The sequence below is a fragment of the Carcharhinus amblyrhynchos genome, chromosome 5, assembly GCF_965287045.1.
Source record: "Carcharhinus amblyrhynchos chromosome 5, sCarAmb.v2.hapA, whole genome shotgun sequence".
Classification (NCBI taxonomy): domain Eukaryota; kingdom Metazoa; phylum Chordata; class Chondrichthyes; order Carcharhiniformes; family Carcharhinidae; genus Carcharhinus; species Carcharhinus amblyrhynchos.
In genome coordinates, this window is record NC_137328.1 from 97,440,918 (window position 1) to 97,458,929 (window position 18,012).

The following is an 18,012-nucleotide window of genomic DNA, read 5'->3' on the forward strand; positions in this document are numbered from 1 at the left end:
CCCTCCGTAACTATGCCTTTTTTTTGTCCCTGTGACACCTCCAATCTTACAGCCCTCTGAGGCTTTGGTGTCTTGCATATTCCCTCTTTTAATTGCTCCATCATAGGTGGCTTTACTTGCAGCTGCAGAAGTGTTAAGGTCAAAAATCTTTCCACTTTTTCACCTCATTTCCTTCCTTTAACCTGGTCCTTAAAACCCACCTGTTGAACGCTGTTTTGATCCTCGGCCCTAACATTGCCTTATGCAAATTGGTATTAACCTTTGTTTGATAATGCTCTTATGAAAAAGCTTGAGATGCTTTACCATGTTGAAGGTGCCAAATAAATACGATATAGTACTCCTGTTTTTGTGTTAAAGTTATTCTAAGATGCTTCACTATGGTACATGTCTCTGTCATGTTAATGACACTGGCCACTTAGCTCATGCTGGACAAAATTGCATCTATGCTGTGTGCAAGCCCAAACTCAAATTGGAGCTGTGTTTGCACACAATCCTGCTGGTATCTGCCCCGTTCACCTACCATATCTTTATGCTCATCAGCCTTCCTTTGTAGACTGGATCCTCAGTAACCATCTGAGTCAATTTTCAGCAGAGCTAACATGTGATCTCACATTCCAATGAACTGGCACCGGTGACCGTTTATCCCCCTGTCCAGCTCCTGCATACTTATTGTCATTGTTTCATCACACGAAGACCCCTCTTGTATTATATCTCCTGAAGTCCACAATATGCCAATCTCTATACTGCTGCTTGCTTGGATTAAGTTTTACTGCATCTTGAAAATGGGGTGAAATGGTAGAGATTCAGTTCCCACACAAGACAATTAAATTCAACAACTTGCATCTCAACAGCATTGGCTAGATTTGAATCCAAAGCATAGAGAGAACAGACAGTGTCCAAACTTACTGAACACTCAGGTTCACAAATTAACATTATTTTCGGGTTTAGAATGCATTTCAGAAACTTTACCGCAGTTACATACATTGCCATCAATATTACTTGCATGGACCCAAGAAGCAGATGATGCTCCTGTGTTCATATCCTGAACTAGAAATTCAAGAGAAATTTGAAAATCAGACGCATGGATGTTTGGTACAGAAATAACTAATAGCACCAAAAGAATACTTGAATTCTGTGTTTTACAATATCTTAACTTTGTTTCAGATATCACAGCTCTGCTTCTTACTGATGTACTGGTTTTCCTGCAGGACAAAGACCAAAAATATACCTTTGTGACTGTGGTGAGTTCAACTTATTTTATATTGGAACATATTAAAGCTGACTTACCATGAAATAAACAGCCACTTTTCTGAGGTTACCATCGATTCTCTACTGAAGTTGCGAGATTGGGAAAATATTGTACCTCTGAATGTGCAGCGTTCCTTCTGTTTCTGATATCTATAGTAGATTTTGATGAGGTGCCAATTCATTCAGTTCATTGTTTTCCTGCATTGACCAGCTACATTGGAACTACACTTTTATGCCTCTACCCCTATTTGGCCACAGTCATACATGTCTTCTCCTGAAATGGGAGAGAGTTAGGCTGAGCATCCACCAAGCACCTATCCTTTCTGCCTTTTTTTCTCATCAATATGCAACTCTTCTTCACAAAATTCATAAGCATGGGCTCAGCTTCCACAGGCATGCTGATGATACCGAGTAGTGATAGCTCTCTCACATTTCTTTCACTCTTGCAGGCTTTTGTGTGTTGCTTAACCTACTTCAATTTTCAGATAGGTCATTACATCCTTAGTTGAATAGTGATAAGAACAGAACCCTGGTTTTTAGAGCATTCCACGACTCCGTTCCTTTCACATTGTCTTTATTTCTGCCTCGCTTCCCACTTGCGTTCAATAATCTTGACAGTCTCTTTGAACTTGAACTTTGTTTCACACCCAGTATTCTGCCCAGAACCATGACTGCTTGTTTCCATCCCCCAAATCTCTACTCATAAATCAGGTTCCCTCTGCACAAACATTCCTCAGGACTTTTGATACCTCCATGTCAATTATGCCAGTGTTTTCCTTGCCAACTTTCCTTGGACCACATCCCTATGGACCCTCCTTGGTCCACAACCCTGTGGACCTTCCTTGGACCACGGCCCTGTGGACCTTCCTTGGGTCACAGCCCCATGGACCTTCCTTGGACCACAGCCCCGTGGACCTTCCTTGGACACAGTAAGAAGTCTCACAATGCCAGGATAAAGAACAACAGGTTTATTTGATAGTAAACGCCACAAGCTTTCGGAACACTGTTCCTTCGTCAGGCGGAAAGTTCTGATCAGAAGCAGAGCATATAAAGGCAGACACAGTTTACAGAATACTGATTAGAATACATGTCTTTACAGCTAATCAAGTCTTAACGGTGCAGACAATGTGAGTGGAAATAGCATTAAGCATAGGTTAAAGAGATGTGTATTGTCTCCAGACAGGACAGTTAAGTGAGATGTTGCAAGTTCAGGCAAGTCATGGGGCTCACAGATAGTGTGACATGAACCCAAGATCCTGGTTGAGGCTGTCCTCATGTGTGTGGAACTTGGCCGTCAGTTTCTGCTCAGTGACTCTTTGGTGTCGTGTGTCGTGAAGGCCGCCTTGGAGAATTAGCTGTAAAGACTCACATTCTAATCAGTATTCTGTAAACTATGTGTGCCTTTATATGCCCTGTTTCTGATCAGAACTTTCCACCTGGAAAAGGAACAGTGTTCCGAAAGCTTGTGGCATTTACTATCAAATAAACCTGTTGGACTTTAACCTGGTGTTGTGAGGCTTCTTACTGTGTTTACTCCAGTCCAACACCGGCATCTCCACATCATGACCTTCCTTGGACCACAGCGCTGTGGCACATTCACCTCTGTGCTAGAAGGTTGTGGATTCAAATTCCACTTCAGAGACTTGAGAACAACATTTAGGCTGACAGTTCATTGCAGTAATGTTGAAGTGTGCCATCTATTGGATGAGGCATTAAATTGAGGCCCCATCTGTCCTTTCTGGTGGATGTAAAAGATCCAAAGGCACTATTTGAAGAAGAGAGGCGAGTTCTCAGTGTCCTTGCCAATGTTTTTTTCCTAGACCAGTGTCACTGAAACAGATTTCATGGTCATTATTCCACCGTCCCCTTCAACCTTTGGTTTCTTGTCTATCCCACCATTGATGTTGGAGCTACCCACAGCCTAGACTGCGCTCTCAAGAATTTACGCCCGACCAGAACCCTCTGCTTCTCTCTTCCTTCAAAGACCCTCTCAAACCCAAATGTTTTCTGCCAAGTCTTCTTTTCAGCCAATATGAAGTTTACTTCGGCTAAGGAAATAATTTCAGCAGAGTGAAGTGGTTAAAATATCTGTGATGTATCATTTTTAAAACATGGAAGTTTATCTCATGGTGACAAATGGTTTATATTCTGCTACTTATCTCTTTCATTTACTAGTTACAAATATTTACCTTTCGATCTTTTTGTGTAAGTACGGGAACACTAGACACACCTAAAGATAAATTAAATTACAATATAGTTTTTCATTTATTTTCACGTGGTTTTGAATTTTTCACATTAGGACCAGAAGCCAGCTGTCATCTTGCTGCAGAAATTAATTGTCCGAGAAGTCGCAAATGAGGAGCGAGGAATGTTCTTGATTAGTGCTTCATCTGCTGGACCTGAAATGTATGAAATGCACACAAACTCAAAGGAGGACAGGAATAATTGGATGAGATTGATTCGAATGGCAGTAGAGAGGTAGAGAAACACTGTCTCATTTCCCATTACAGATGTAATAAACTATGGTGATAGAACAGAAATTACTCAGGAAGTGACACCATTTTCTGTAATTTATTGTTTCTATTGTGAATGATGTCATGTTTAATGCACAGCATTTTATTCTGCTTATTTTCTGTCTCAGTTGTTGCACAGCGTACCCGGAAAGAAATATGATAGTTTTATTCTTTATTTTTTCATGAGATGTAGGTGTCACTGACAAGGCCAACATTTGAAGGCCACCCCTAATTGTTCTGGAACTGAGTGCCTTGCCACATCATTTCAATGGGATTTTAAGAGGCAATCACATCGCTGTGGATCTGGAGTCACATGTTTGCCAGACTGGGTTAGGGCAGCGCAGTTGTTTCCCTAAAGGACTTTAGTGAATTAGATGGGTTTTTACTACAATTAATGATTGTTGCCTCAGCCTCCATTACAGAGACATGCTTTACATTCCAGATTTATGAATGAATTGAATTTAAATTCCACCAGCTGCCATGGTGGGATTTGAACCCATGTCCCCAAAGAATTAACCCGAGCCTCTGGATTACTATTTCAGTGACATTACCACAACACTCCTATCTCCACAAAAGCACTAAATATGAGCTCCACTTAACAGGATTAAAAAAATGATTTAAAATACCCGTTACTAAGGATGAATGAGAGAGGTAAATGCGATCATTAGCATTGTTGATGAACAAATGTCTGTGCTGGTAGATACTTTCTTGCGTTTAACTCCAAAAGTTTTTCCCTTGCATGGCTTGAATATGTTTTTTTTGAGAGTTGACACACAAATCTCTTTACATTCTTACACAATGGGACGTAACAATAACATTTGCTTATGGCCTGGACCAGCTACTCATTTTCAGCCTCTCTGAAGGCAGACCACGTGACTGCTTGGTGACATGAAGCTTGATATGAATTGCTAAGCTGCTTCAGTTCCTGCCAGTGGAACATGTGGAGGAAAATTACAACTGGATTAATGTATTCTTGTCAACACAGTGGGCGGGATTCTTCAACCGGTCGCTGGCGATGGGATTCTCTGACCCTGCCGCCAATATGCCCCTATCCGCAAGTTTCCCAGCAGCATGGAGTGGCTTCAATGGCAAATCCCATTTTTGGCAGTGGGACCAAAGAATCTCACCGCCAATAAATGGCTCACCATCTCCCACCACCAAGAGACATATGCTCGGAGCCAGAGAAACCTACCCAATGTGTTTTTGCATATAAATACAAGAACATTACATACTCCACTTCATTGGGCTATCTCAGATTCATAGAATTGTACGGTGCAGAAGGAGGCTGTTGTGGCAGTGCTGCCTCTTAATCTGCCAATTAATCTTATTCCCTGCTCAAGTTCTTGTAAATATTTCCACTTTATGTCTTTTTTATCAAATTCCTTTTTAAAAGTTATTATTGAATCTGCTTCCACCACACTTTCAGATCATTGTAACTCACTGAGTAAAAAAAATCCTCTCATGTCACCTCATCTATGGTTTTATAATTACCAATCTTTCTGCCACAGGAAACATCTTCTTCTCATTTACTCTTTCAAAATGATTTTGAACACCTTGTCACTTACTCTGCCTGGAGAAAGAACAATCCCAGCTTCTCCAAACTCTCCACATAACTGAAATCCCTCTCTCTGCTACCATTTCAGTAAATATCTTGACTAGATGGGGCGTGAGTATGGTTGGTGGCGTTACGGCAAATAGGGTCCAGGTGAAGGCTGGGATGAAGGCACTTTATCTGAATGCACGAAGCATTCGGAATAAAGTGGATGAGCTGGTGGCGCAGATCGGCACAAATGGATATGATCTGGTGGCCATTACAGAGACGTGGCTGCAAGGTGACAGGGACTGGGAGCTGAATGTCCAGGGGTATCAAGTGTTTAGGAAGGATAGGTGGGAGGAAAAAGGGGGGGGGGGCGTAGCTCTGCTGATTAAGGATAGCATCAGGGTGGTAGCAAGGGATGATATTGGAGCCAAGGAGCAGAACGCGGAATCGTTGTGGGTAGAGAATAGGAACGGCAAAGGGAGGAAGACGCTGGTGGGTGTCGTCTATAGGCCCCCAAATAATGATCTGGAGGTGGGGTGGGCTGTTAACGCGCAAATAAGTGCGGTGTGCAAGAATGGGACGGCCGTAGTTATGGGGGATTTCAATCTGCATATTGATTGGTCGACCCATGTTGGACACGGTGGGCTCGAGGAGGAGTTCTTGGAATGCTGCCGGGATAGTTTCCTTGAACAGTGTGTGTTGGAGCCGACGAGGGAGCGAGCTATCTTGGATCTGGTGCTATGTAATGAGGCGGGTAGAATTAGGGACCTTGCGGTGAAGGATCCTCTTGGGGAGAGCGATCATTGTATGGTGGAGTTTCTGGTGCAGATGGAGGAGGAGAAAGTGGGTTCCCGGATGCGTGTCCTTTGTTTGAACAGAGGGAAGTACGGTAGGATGAGAGAAGAATTGGCGAATGTGGACTGGGGGAGCGCGTTGGAAGGTAGGTCTGCTGAGGAGCAGTGGAGGATCTTTAAGGAGATCTTTCTTGGTGCTCAGCAGAAATTTATTCCAATGGTCAAAAAGGACCGTAGGAGGAGAGGTAATAAGCCGTGGATAACGAAGGAGGTGAAGGAAAGTGTTAAATTAAAAGCGGAGGCATTTAGAGTAGCTAAGAGTAGTAGGCGAGAAGAGGATTGGGAGAGGTTTAAATGTCGACAAAGATTGACAAAGAAGTTGATAAAGAAGGGTAGGAGAAACTATGAAGCTGGGCTAGCGCTTAATATAAAAAAGGATAGCAAAAGTTTTTATAAATATATAAAAAGGAAGAGGCTGGCTAGGGTGAACGTTGGTCCTTTAGAGGATGAGAAGGGGGACTTAGTGGTAGGGGATGGGGATATGGCTGAGGTCTTGAATAACTTTTTTGTTTCTGTCTTCACGGAGGAGGGCGTGAATAATTTGCCGGGTGTTAGAGATGGAAAGGTGGTAGGACTGGAGGGTCTTAATGACATTACTGTTACTAGAGAGGCGGTGCTCGACAGACTGGAGGGGCTGATTGTGGACAAGTCCCCAGGACCGGATGGAATGCATCCGAGGGTTCTGAAAGAAATGGCGGAGGTGATAGTGGATGCCTTGGTGGTTATTTTCCAGACGTCGCTGGATTCCGGGGAAGTGCCAGAAGATTGGAAAACGGCTAATGTTACGCCGTTGTTTAAGAAGGGTGCCAGGCAAAAGGCAGGGAATTATAGGCCGGTTAGTTTAACGTCTGTTGTGGGTAAAATGTTAGAATCCGTCATCAAGGAGGAAATAGCGAGGCATCTTGAGAGAAAGTCCTTGATAGAGCAGACGCAGCACGGTTTCGTTAAAGGGAAGTCGTGTCTGACAAATTTACTGGAGTTCTATGAGGATGTGTCTAGGGCGGTGGATAGAGGAGAGCCGGTGGATGTGGTCTTTCTTGATTTTCAGAAGGCGTTTGACAAGGTACCTCACAAGAGGTTATTGCAGAAGGTCAGGGGGCATGGAGTTGGGGGTAGGGTGTTAGCGTGGATAGAGGATTGGTTGTCAAATAGGAGGCAGAGAGTGGGGTCAGTGGGTGCTATTCGGATTGGCGGATGGTGACTAGTGGAGTGCCCCAGGGGTCGGTGCTGGGGCCTCAGCTATTTACCATTTATATAGATGATCTGGAGGAGGGAACCGAGTGTAGGGTGTCGAAATTTGCTGATGACACCAAAATTGGTGGAACGGCAAATTGTGTGGAGGGTGTGGAGAGTCTGCAGAAGGACCTAGATAGGCTGGGCGAATGGGCCAGGAAATGGCAAATGGAATTTAATGTTGGCAAGTGTGAGGTGGTCCACTTTGGTAGGAATAATGGTAGGAAGGGTTATAACTTAAGTGGCGAAAAACTGCAGCAGGCGACGGTGCAGAGGGACCTCGGGGTCCTTGTGCATGAGTCGCAAAAACCCAGCTTGCAGGTGCAGCAGGTGGTCAGGAAGGCGAATGGGATGCTGGCCTTCATAGCGAGGGGGATTGAATATAAAAGTAGGGAGGTCTTGCTGCGGCTGTATAGGGCATTGGTGAGGCCGCAGCTGGAGTACTGTGTGCAGTTTTGGGCGCCGTACTTACGCAAGGATATTTTGGCCTTGGAGGGAGTGCAGAGGAGGTTTACTAGGCTGATGCCGGAGTTGAGGGGGTTGAGCTATGAGGAGAGGCTGAGTAAATTAGGCTTGTACTCGTTAGAGTTTAGAAGAATGAGGGGAGATCTCATTGAGACGTATAAGATGATGAATGGGATGGATAGGATAGAGGTGGAGAGACTCTTCCCGCTCAGAAAGGATAGTAGGACTAGGGGGCACAGCCTCAAGATAAAAGGGGGGCGGTTTAGAACGGAGTTGAGGAGGAACTTCTTCACTCAAAGGGTGGTGAATCTCTGGAATTCTCTGCCCGTTGAAGTGGTGGAGGCTACCTCGCTAAATATTTTTAAGACGCGGGTTGATGGGTTTTTGATAAGCGAGGGGATTAAGGGTTATGGGGAGAGGGCGGGAATGTGGAACTGAGCCACGACAGATCAGCTATGATCTTATTGAATGGCAGGGCAGGCTCGAAGGGCTAGATGGCCTACTCCTGCTCCTATTTCTTATGCTCTTATGTTCTTGTGTAGATGATGGTAATGCCATTGAATGTCATGGAAATATGTTCAGACTCTTTCTAATTGGAGATGGCTATTGCCTGGAACATGTGTGTTATCAGTGTTAGTTTTCATTCATAAGTTCAGAGCCTTGATGCTGTCCAGGTCTCATTGCATATGGGCATAGTGCTTTGTTATCTGCAGAATTGCGAACAATTAAGCGCTGTTCAGTCGTCAATGAACATCCCCCATAATTAGCTGCGAAGTGTTCTGGAATGCCCTGAGGTAATAAAAGGATACTTTGTAAATGCATGGCTTTTTATTCTTGCACTTGTTGATGCTGGTAACTGTTAAGGTGTACCTAGGTGAATCTATGACAAAGTAAGGCTTGAGCTGCCTTCTTCAGTGGGAACGTGGAAAAAAACAGCAGTTGAGTTACCTGGAACAAACATGTAGCGTAAAGTTTGAGAACAGTGGTGGCCTTCTTTTCCACTGGTAGTGAAGATTGAGTGTTCTTTTCAGTCATTGTAGACCTGCTGACATAGATAGTTATTAAGCCATGAACGTGGCTTGCTTCATGTACAGCTCCTCTGTCATGAGTTTATTGTCTGAGGTAGCTTCTCCTGTAAGTATTTGTACCTTGTTTATCCTCCATGCTTTTAAGCCACCCTTTGTTGCTACAGTGAGACACCTCGCCTTGCAACTGTTTACAAGTTGTGTGCCAAGAAACTATTACTTAGTTCTGTGATTACTATTTACTTTCCTTAGTGCACAGTAACACTTGAAAATCTCCTTTGTTAGGCTGACTACAGCTAGCTCTGACCTACAGTTCAGTGCTCCCTGCATTTGAATCCTTCCTTTGTCAACCTGCACGAGTTTCTCATGAATGACTTTTAATAAAGCTGTCACAAGCAAAAGTCTTGTTTTTCTTCTTGCGTATTTCCCAGGAATTCATTTTTGAATAGAAAGAATCCACAGAGCAGGACGGAACATGACAAATAGTTCATTATGCTTGGCTCTCCAATTCCACTGCTCAAATCACCAGTCGATACTCTGCCCTTAACTGACTCTTGGATTGACCCCCCAGGAAATTGAGTCGTTGATACTTCAATGGTCAACCTGGTGCCACTCCAGACTTGAAATTTTGACCTTTGGAAATAGCCTCTTCCCTGGTCTCTATTTGTAACTAGGGCATGTCTCTCATAATCTCTGCCATATCAATGTAACCTTTTTTTCTATTCATTTATGAGATGTGGGCATCGCTGGCTGGTCCAGCATTTATTGCCATCCCTAGTTGCCCTTGAGAAGGTGATGATGAGCCACCTTCTTGACCTTCTGCAGTCCCTGAGGTGTAGGTACACTCACAGTGCTGTGAAGAAAGCAGTTCCAGGATTTTGACCCAGCAACAGTGAAGGAACAGCGATATTTTTCTACGTCAGGAGGATAAATGACTTGAAGGGGTTCTTCCAGGCGATGACGTTTCCATGTGTCTCTTGATCTTGTCCTTCTAGATGGTAGTGGCTGTGGGTTTGAAAGAACATAAGGACATAAGAACATAAGAAATAGGAGCAGGAGTTGGCCATCTAGCCCTTCGAGCCTGCCCCGCCATTCAATAAGATCATGGCTGATCTGAAGTGGCTCAGTTCCACTTTCCCGCTTTCTCCCCATAACCTTTAATTCCCTTGCCTACCAAAAACCTATCAACCCGTGTCTTAAATATATTTAGCGAGGTAGCCTCCACCACTTCAACGGGCAGAGAATTCCAGAGATTCACCACCCTTTGAGTGAAGAAGTTCCTCCTCAACTCTGTTCTAAACTGCCCCCCCCCCCTTATCTTGAGGCTGTGCCCTCTAGTCCTGCTGTCCTTTCTGAGCAGGAAGAATCTCTCTACCTCTACCCTATCCATCCCCTTCATTATCTTATACATCTCTATAAGATCCCCCCTCATCCTTCTAAACTCCAACAAGTACAAACCCAGTCTATTCAGCCTCTCTTCGTAGTTCAACCCCCTCATCTCCGGTATCAGCCGAGTGAACCTCCTCTGCACTCCTTCCAAGGCCAAAATATCCTTGCGCAAGCGCGGCAACCAAAACTGCACACAGTACTCCAGCTGCAGCCTCACCAGTGCCCTGTACAGTTGCAGCAAGACCTCCCTGCTTTTATATTCTATCCCCCTCGCTATAAAGGCCAGCATCCCATTCACCTTCCTGATCACCTGCTGCACTTGCAGACTGGGTTTTTGCGACTCATGCACAAGGACCCCCAGGTCCCTTTGCACCGTAGCATGCTGCAGCTTTTCGCCCTTTAAATAGTAATCCCTCCTGCTATTATTCCTGGATAACCTCACACTTGCTAACATTGTACTCCATCTGCCAGGTCCTCGCCCACTCGCTCAGCCTATCTAGATCCCTCTGCAGACCTTCCACACCCTCTGCACAATTTGCTTTTCCACTTATCTTTGTATCATCAGCAAATTTCGACACCCTACACTCAGTCCCCTCCTCCAGATCATCTATATAAATGGTAAATAGTTGAGGCCCCAGCACCAATCCCTGCAGCACTCCACTAGTCACCAACTGCCAATCAGAATAGCACCCATTGATACCAACTCTCTGCCTCCTATTAGACAACCAATCCTCTATCCACGCTAATACCTTACCCCCAACTCCATGCCCCCTAACCTTCTGAAGCAACCTTTTGTGCGGCACCTTATCAAACGCCTTCTGAAAATCGAGAAACACCACATCCACCGGTTCCCCTCTGTCTACCGCACTAGTCACATCCTCATAGAATTCCAATAAATTCGTCAGACACGACTTCCCCTTAACAAATCCGTGCTGCGTCTGCTGTATCAAACAATTCTTCTCAAGGTGCCTCGCTATTTCTTCTTTGATGACAGATTCAAGCATTTTTCCCACAACAGACATTAAACTAACCGGCCTATAATTACCTGCCTTAGTTTTGGACTTCCTTCAGTACATCTTGTAGATAGTGCACACTGCTGCACGTTTGTGGGTAGGGTGTCAATCAGGTGAGTTGCTTTGTCCTGGATGGTATTGAGCTTCTTAAGGATTGTAGGAACTGCACTCAAGTGGAGAATATCCCATCACACTCCTGAGTTGTGCCTTGTGGATAGTGGACTGTATATGGGGAATCAGTTACTCATGTAAGATGCTGACCTCCTCTTGTAGCCACAGTATTTACATGGCTAGTCTAGTTCAGTTTCTGATCAACAGTAACCCCAGCATGTTGGTAGTGGTGGATTCAGCGATAGTAATGCCATTGAATGTCAAAGAGCGATGATTAGATTCTCCCTTCTTGAGATGATCATTGTCTGGCACTTGTGTGGCGTTAATGTTACTTGCGATTTGTCAGCCTGAGCCTAGATGTTCTCCAGGTCTTGCTGCATTTGGACATAGACTGCTTCAGTATCTGAGTCATAAATGGTGTTGAACATTGTGCAATCATCAGTGAACATCCCCATTTTTGACCTTATGATGGAAGGATGGTCATTGATGAAACAGCTGAAGATGGTTGGGGCCTGGCACATTACCCTGAAGCTCTCTTGAAGTGATGTCCTGGAACTGAGATGGTTGACCTCTAACCAGCACAACCATCTTCCTTTGTGCCAGGTATGACTGCAACCAGTGGAGGGCTTTCCCTCTAATTCCAGTTGACTCCAGTTTTCCTAGGCCTTTCTGATGTTAAGGGCAGTCACTCTTACCTCACTATTGGAATTCAGCTCTTCATCCATGTTTGAACCAAGACCGTAATGAGGTCAGGAGCTCAGTCACTCTGGCAGAACCCAAACTGAGCATCAGTGAGCAGGTTATTGCTAAGTGGTGCCTGATCGTACTGTTGATTTCCCTTTCTATCACTTTACTGATGATTGAGAGTGGATTGATGGGCCACTCATTGGATGGGTTAGATTCAAGCCAAGTCTCCATTCCCTGCAGCAGGACGGGAAAATCCTGCTGGCGTGAACGGTCAGAAAATTCCGTCCATTATTTATCACAATTAAGAAATATGCACAACACCATTTTAAATCAGCAGATAAATTGACAACAGAATATTTTCATCCATTTGTGCCACAAACCTTTTCCCAAATCCAGCATAACAAATTGCTTCAGGGTTCTTGCTCTTTGAACTGATTTCTTTGATACCTTTAATCCAGGTGCATGCCACAGTACTCAAAAGTAGCATGAATAGCTTCTTATTTTGATCATAGCCTAAAAATATCTTTGGGCAAACCTGCCAATCATAGGCTCAATGATGCATTTCAAATATGGTACTAGTTGATTGAATAAGGTTTACATCTTGCGTGCCCAATTAATGCTCTATGCTTTGTCAAGCTGTATTTGCATCAGTCTTGCAAAGAGCATTCTGCATCTGATGAAACCTGATCAAAGAGCATTCTGCATCTGATGAAATCTGATCAAAGAGCATTCTGCATCTGATTCTACAATGAAAAGCACCTGAACTGTTTCCTAAATAGTTTATTCTGCAAGGGAACACATCTCTCTGTCTCTCTCTCTCTCTCTAGAACCTGTTCAATAATGTTTTTCTTCAAATAATTCATAGTTCAGAAGTTATTGGGTCTAAACCCAGTTAACCATGATGATAAACTCATTACGTCCTTCAACAAGAAATTAATGGGTAACACTTTACCCCATTTGGGCATAATTAAAATTTCATATCACAGTTATGATTTTCTGATATTGAGATTTAGAACAAGACAAATTGCAGTTCCGTCACAGTGAAGGAATTTTTTTGCAAGAGGTTGACATCATTTATCTAAAATGTATAGAAATTTTCTGGAGCAGTCAACATTATTTTAGGACCAATAATCATGCCCTGCTGATTATTTAATATTTTAAGGATGTCACAAAATTAAAAGGTTACTATTATTCAGTAGATATAATTAGTCTGGACATTTAGAACCTATTTAATGAAGTTCTGTATATAAGGAAGATTTAATTTGCATCAAATTAAAGACAAATTAGTTATTTTGATGGTGGAATTTGAATTCAATAAAAAATATCTGGAATTGAGAGTGTACTGATGACCATGAAACCATTGGCAATTGTTGGAAAAATCCATCTGGTTCGCTAATGTCCTTGAGGGAAGGAAATCTGCTGTCCTTACCTGGCCTGGCCTACATGTGAATCCAGAGACACAGCAATGTAGTTGATTCTCAACTGTCCCCAGGCAAGTAGAGATGGGCAATAAATGCTGGCCAGCCAGCGACGCCCATGTCCCATGAAAGAGGAATAGCTTGCCCAAATATAGTACCTTTCACAATCATTGAACTTCTCAATGTATTTTACAGCAATGAAATATTTTTGAAGTGTAATTACTCTTGGACTGTAAGGAACACGCAGCCAATTTATGCACAGCAAGCTTCCACAAACAGCAAAGTGATAATGATACTTGTTTTTGTGATGTTGGCCGGAATTCTCTGGCCATTCATGCAGGCGGGGTTCTCTGGTCCTACTAATGGGATACCTCCGCCTGTGGGTTTCCTGCCAGCGTGGGGTGCCGTTCATGGGAATTCCCATTGACAGCAGCAGGACCAGAGAATCCCACCACTACCAAACAATACGCCATCTCCCGCTGGCGGGGCACACCCAGCTGAGAGGTTGGAGAATTCTGGCCGTTGACTGAAGACTCTAGGGATAGTTCCCCTAACTTTCTTCAAAATAGTGCCATTGGACTGCCTACATCCATGAGAGAGAAAAAGAGAGAGCAGGCAGAGCCTCAGTTTCATCTTTTCATCCAAAAGTTGGCTCTTTGAACAGCGCAGTACTCCTTTAGCGTTGGAGTATCAGCCTCAGTTTTTGTATACAAGTCCTAAGTTGTGACTTGAACTCATGACTTTCTGACGTAGAGGAAGATTGCTACTAACTAAACAGTGGCTGTCACTAAAAATAAATATGGCAATGGAAAGCTGGTTATTTTAAATGGATAAGGATATCTGTGAAGCAGTAATAAATGAAGTGCTTACAGTGATGTGATCAGGGTCCCTTCCCATTAATATATAGAGGAGGATACTTCTCTTTCGATTTGCCGATAAGCAGTGATAGATATGGCAAGATGACCAGTTTATCAGATATTGGTAGCATTCACAGTAACAGGTAGAAGTTTATCACTGGACCAGAAAGTATGGTAGTCATTTTTGTTGGTTGACTTTTAAAAACACAGATTTTAACTAAGTTCTGTATAATTATTTGAAAAAAAATAAATGGAGCCTGTTTGCATTATACGGCTTTATACACCTATTGCAAATAAATAACCTTCAATCATATATTTTTCTAAAAATAAAATGCTATTCTGAAAATGTTTAAATGATTGAGTATGGATCCAAAGATCTGAGGCAGAAGAACTCTTTTTCACTCCAGCATTGGCCTATGTGATGTGTATTTAAATCTTTCTGTTCAGCAAGTCAGTGTACTAATTACAGAATACGTTGAATGCGTGCTGTTTGAGTTTTGTGTAAAGAATCTTTTTACCAAGAAGAGTTTTGAGCTGCAATTTTGATCTTGTGCTCTTGAGAAAAAGGTCTCCAGTTCTTTATTGATATTTTTCGATAGAAAATGGCAAGGTCAGTCTGTTGATGTTGCACCTCCTGTATGTCTTGATACCTGCAGACCCTGTCAGTCTGCGCTAAGTCTTGAGCTGATGCTCCGTGTTCTCACCGTAGTTGAGAAATCTCACCGACCAGCCACACATTTCTGAAATTACAGGCAAGGGTCTTGCAAGTTTTCTCAGAAGGGCAAAGTCAGGAGGTAAGGGTGTGAGCTCCTGCTGAAGCCAGGAATCGAGATGGGAAGTAAACATGGCCCTGTCAGGCAGCATTCCAGTTCCTTGGCTCCATTCAGATTCCAGGTCATTTCTGTAATGGCAGGATTCATTTTTCTTTATGCTTGCAGGTAGTGTGGGCATCTGTTGCCTAGGTCAGCATTTATTGCCAATCCCTAATTGCTCTCTGGAAGGTGGTGATGAGCCGCCACCTTGAACAGCAGCAGGCCATGTGGTGTAGGTAAAACCACAGTGCTTTAGCAAGTGTGTTCCAGGATAATCCCCCAGCGACTGGTGGGAGCAGCCGGGCAGTGAGCAGTGGGCAGCCAGTCTGGTTCATCAAGAGTCTGTTGACGCTAATTAAAGGAGAATAATTGGGATTTTCCAGTCGGCCTCCAGGTCCCTGCAGGCAGCAAGCACTGGCATAGCTTCCTAGCAGTGGGCTCCTGCTGAGGCTGAGGAGCTCTTTATTTCTGGCTGAGTACAGGAGCAGCCACAGCATCCATAAGGGGAGTTAGCTCAGAGCAGATGCACAATCCATTTTCTAATTTACATGTAAATAAGTTGGTGAGAGCATACCTCCACCTTGACGTGCCTTCTCCCTTAACTACTTCTGCTTCAAGAGCCTAAGCACAATGAGCCTACACTCTGTCCACTGATTGACTGCCCTTGTGAAAATCAGAAAGGGCTGAGTGTTTTGGCCCCCTTCCCACCCCCCCAGGGATGGGTTCGGAACCTGAAAACAGTCCTGACCCTACAGGAAGGAAAATCCTGCTCAGGATGTCACCTCTAATGTGGCACAAATCCAGTATTAATCCTCTGGATAATTATCTGGTGACACCTACTACTAGTAAATGCATTTTGTATGAGAACATAACTTCCATTCATTGAACACTTGATTATTTACATGGTTTAGCTTACTCTTGGAACTTATGCATGCATCTAATTACCTCAGAAGATTTAGTAAATCACAGATTGTATATGCTCTGTTGGAGTCAACTTAACTGGATAAATACCATTTCTGTTTTTTATAATTGTTTGTTCTTGTACATTTTTAGCACTGATTTGTTCAGCACCTTTAAAGATCTTTTTTAGATATACCACATTTAGCGGACCATAAGATGTTTCAGGACTTAGAAGGAAATATTTGGATGTAACTTTCAGAACATAAGATGCCTGCCAATTCTTGGTGACATTTTAGTGCATCATGTGGAGTAGCAAATATGATCATCATGTAGTTTGAAGCACACCAGATGATACTTGACTGCCTAGTTGTGCATTGAAACTGAATTATTGTTGCAACAGGGTTTTTAACATGTCTGTTGTGTTCTTTATGGTCATTGTTGAAGCTGTCCTGAGGAGGAGGAAGAACGATTAAGTGAATATGAAGAGGATAAGCGTATTGTTGAGGCGAGAGCAGCCAGGACCAGGAAATTCCAGGGTATGTGCACATTAGCTGAACTGTTAACTGTTCTCATTATCTTGACTAAAAAATTGAATGCTGTTTCAGGAAAACACTGGTAGTTTTCCAAAACAGGAAGCAATTTCTATAGAAGTACACAGACAAAAATGTTGATTCAGAATAGAGGCCAGACAGATATTAAACTTAAAACATTAAATATTGAAAATGCACTTATCCCTGCATAGGAAAGAAAGTTTTCCATTAATCCATAAGACAACACCTTAATTAATTTGAATGGCGCGCTTTGAAGAAACACGATGGTTTCTTTCCCAACTTCTTCACACTAGATACGTTGCTGCTTTTCACATTGGAGTTCCCAGGAAAGCGAGCCGCTGGGATGAGAGGCTGATTACAGGATGATACTAAATGTTTTGGCAATGTTAGACATTAGTATGGGATCCCCCTTAAAAAGATTCCTGGTTAGGAACAGGTTTCCATAAGATATAGGGACACAAGTAGGTCCCAGCACTGGTCCCTGTGGAACACCGCGAGCTACAGATCTCAATTCTGCAAAACACTCCTCCACTGCTACTCTCTGTCTTCCAAGTCAGTTCTGTGTCCATTTGGCCAGCCTACCCTGAATCCCACTTGATTTTAGTTTTTGTATCAGTCTGCCATGTGGAACCTTGTCAAACACCTTACTAAAGTCCATATAAACAACATCCATAGCTCTTCCCTCATCAATTATCTTTGTCACCTTTTCATAAACAAAAAGAATATGGCCTTATGTTCACTTTCCTGCTGATCCCACAATCCTAGACTCCCTTGTCAATCAAAAATCCACCTAATTCTGTCTTGAATATATTTAATAACCCAGTCTGCACTGCTCTCTGTGGAAGAGAATCCCAAACAACAATCCCCTGAGAGAAAAGGTATGGGACTGTGGGGAGGTGGGGATAAGTGGTGGGTGATGGTAGTGGCAGACCATCTCCCAGGAAGCTGTCCTTTGTCAGTCAGAGGGCCAGAACTTTTAAGTGATCACACTCACTGGAGGAGCCAAGGTTCCCCTCTTGGAGCAATGGGAGTTGCACACTCAGCATTATTGAACCCACTTGTATTCAAAGGTTTGGGGAATGAAGACAATGCTGCAGAGGCAGCACAACAGACACTCCCAGCAGTAGCTGCAGGAAGCAGAACAAGACCAAGCAGCCATACAAGCAAGAGGAAATGCAGAGAAAGGCATCAGCTAAACTCTAGTGTCTACCATATTAGAATGATCTACCTACTAATAGCAGGGGCGATTTCACATCCCTCCAAGACAGTGACTAACGTGTGGTCGACCAGCGCTCAAGGACTACAGTAACTCAGTGTTATTCAAACTTAATGTCACAGCTGCACTGAGTTTCTACACTGTGAAGCTAGCTGTTTCACGCTGCTGTTGTGCAATAAC

General features: G+C 43.4%; 1 protein-coding gene across 4 annotated transcripts in view; it reads left to right on the top strand.

The window, feature by feature from the left end:
- The window catches only part of arhgef28a (Rho guanine nucleotide exchange factor (GEF) 28a), a 393,722-nt gene that overhangs the window by 280,448 nt on the left and 95,262 nt on the right, over nt 1–18,012 (top strand). For all 4 annotated transcript variants that reach the window (XM_080189269.1, XM_080189270.1, XM_080189271.1 and 1 more), the window contains 3 exons: nt 1,165–1,241; nt 3,548–3,726; nt 16,510–16,601. In XM_080189269.1, the coding sequence (XP_080045395.1) occupies nt 1,165–1,241; nt 3,548–3,726; nt 16,510–16,601 (348 nt within the window). The remainder of the gene's footprint in view (nt 1–1,164; nt 1,242–3,547; nt 3,727–16,509; nt 16,602–18,012) is intronic.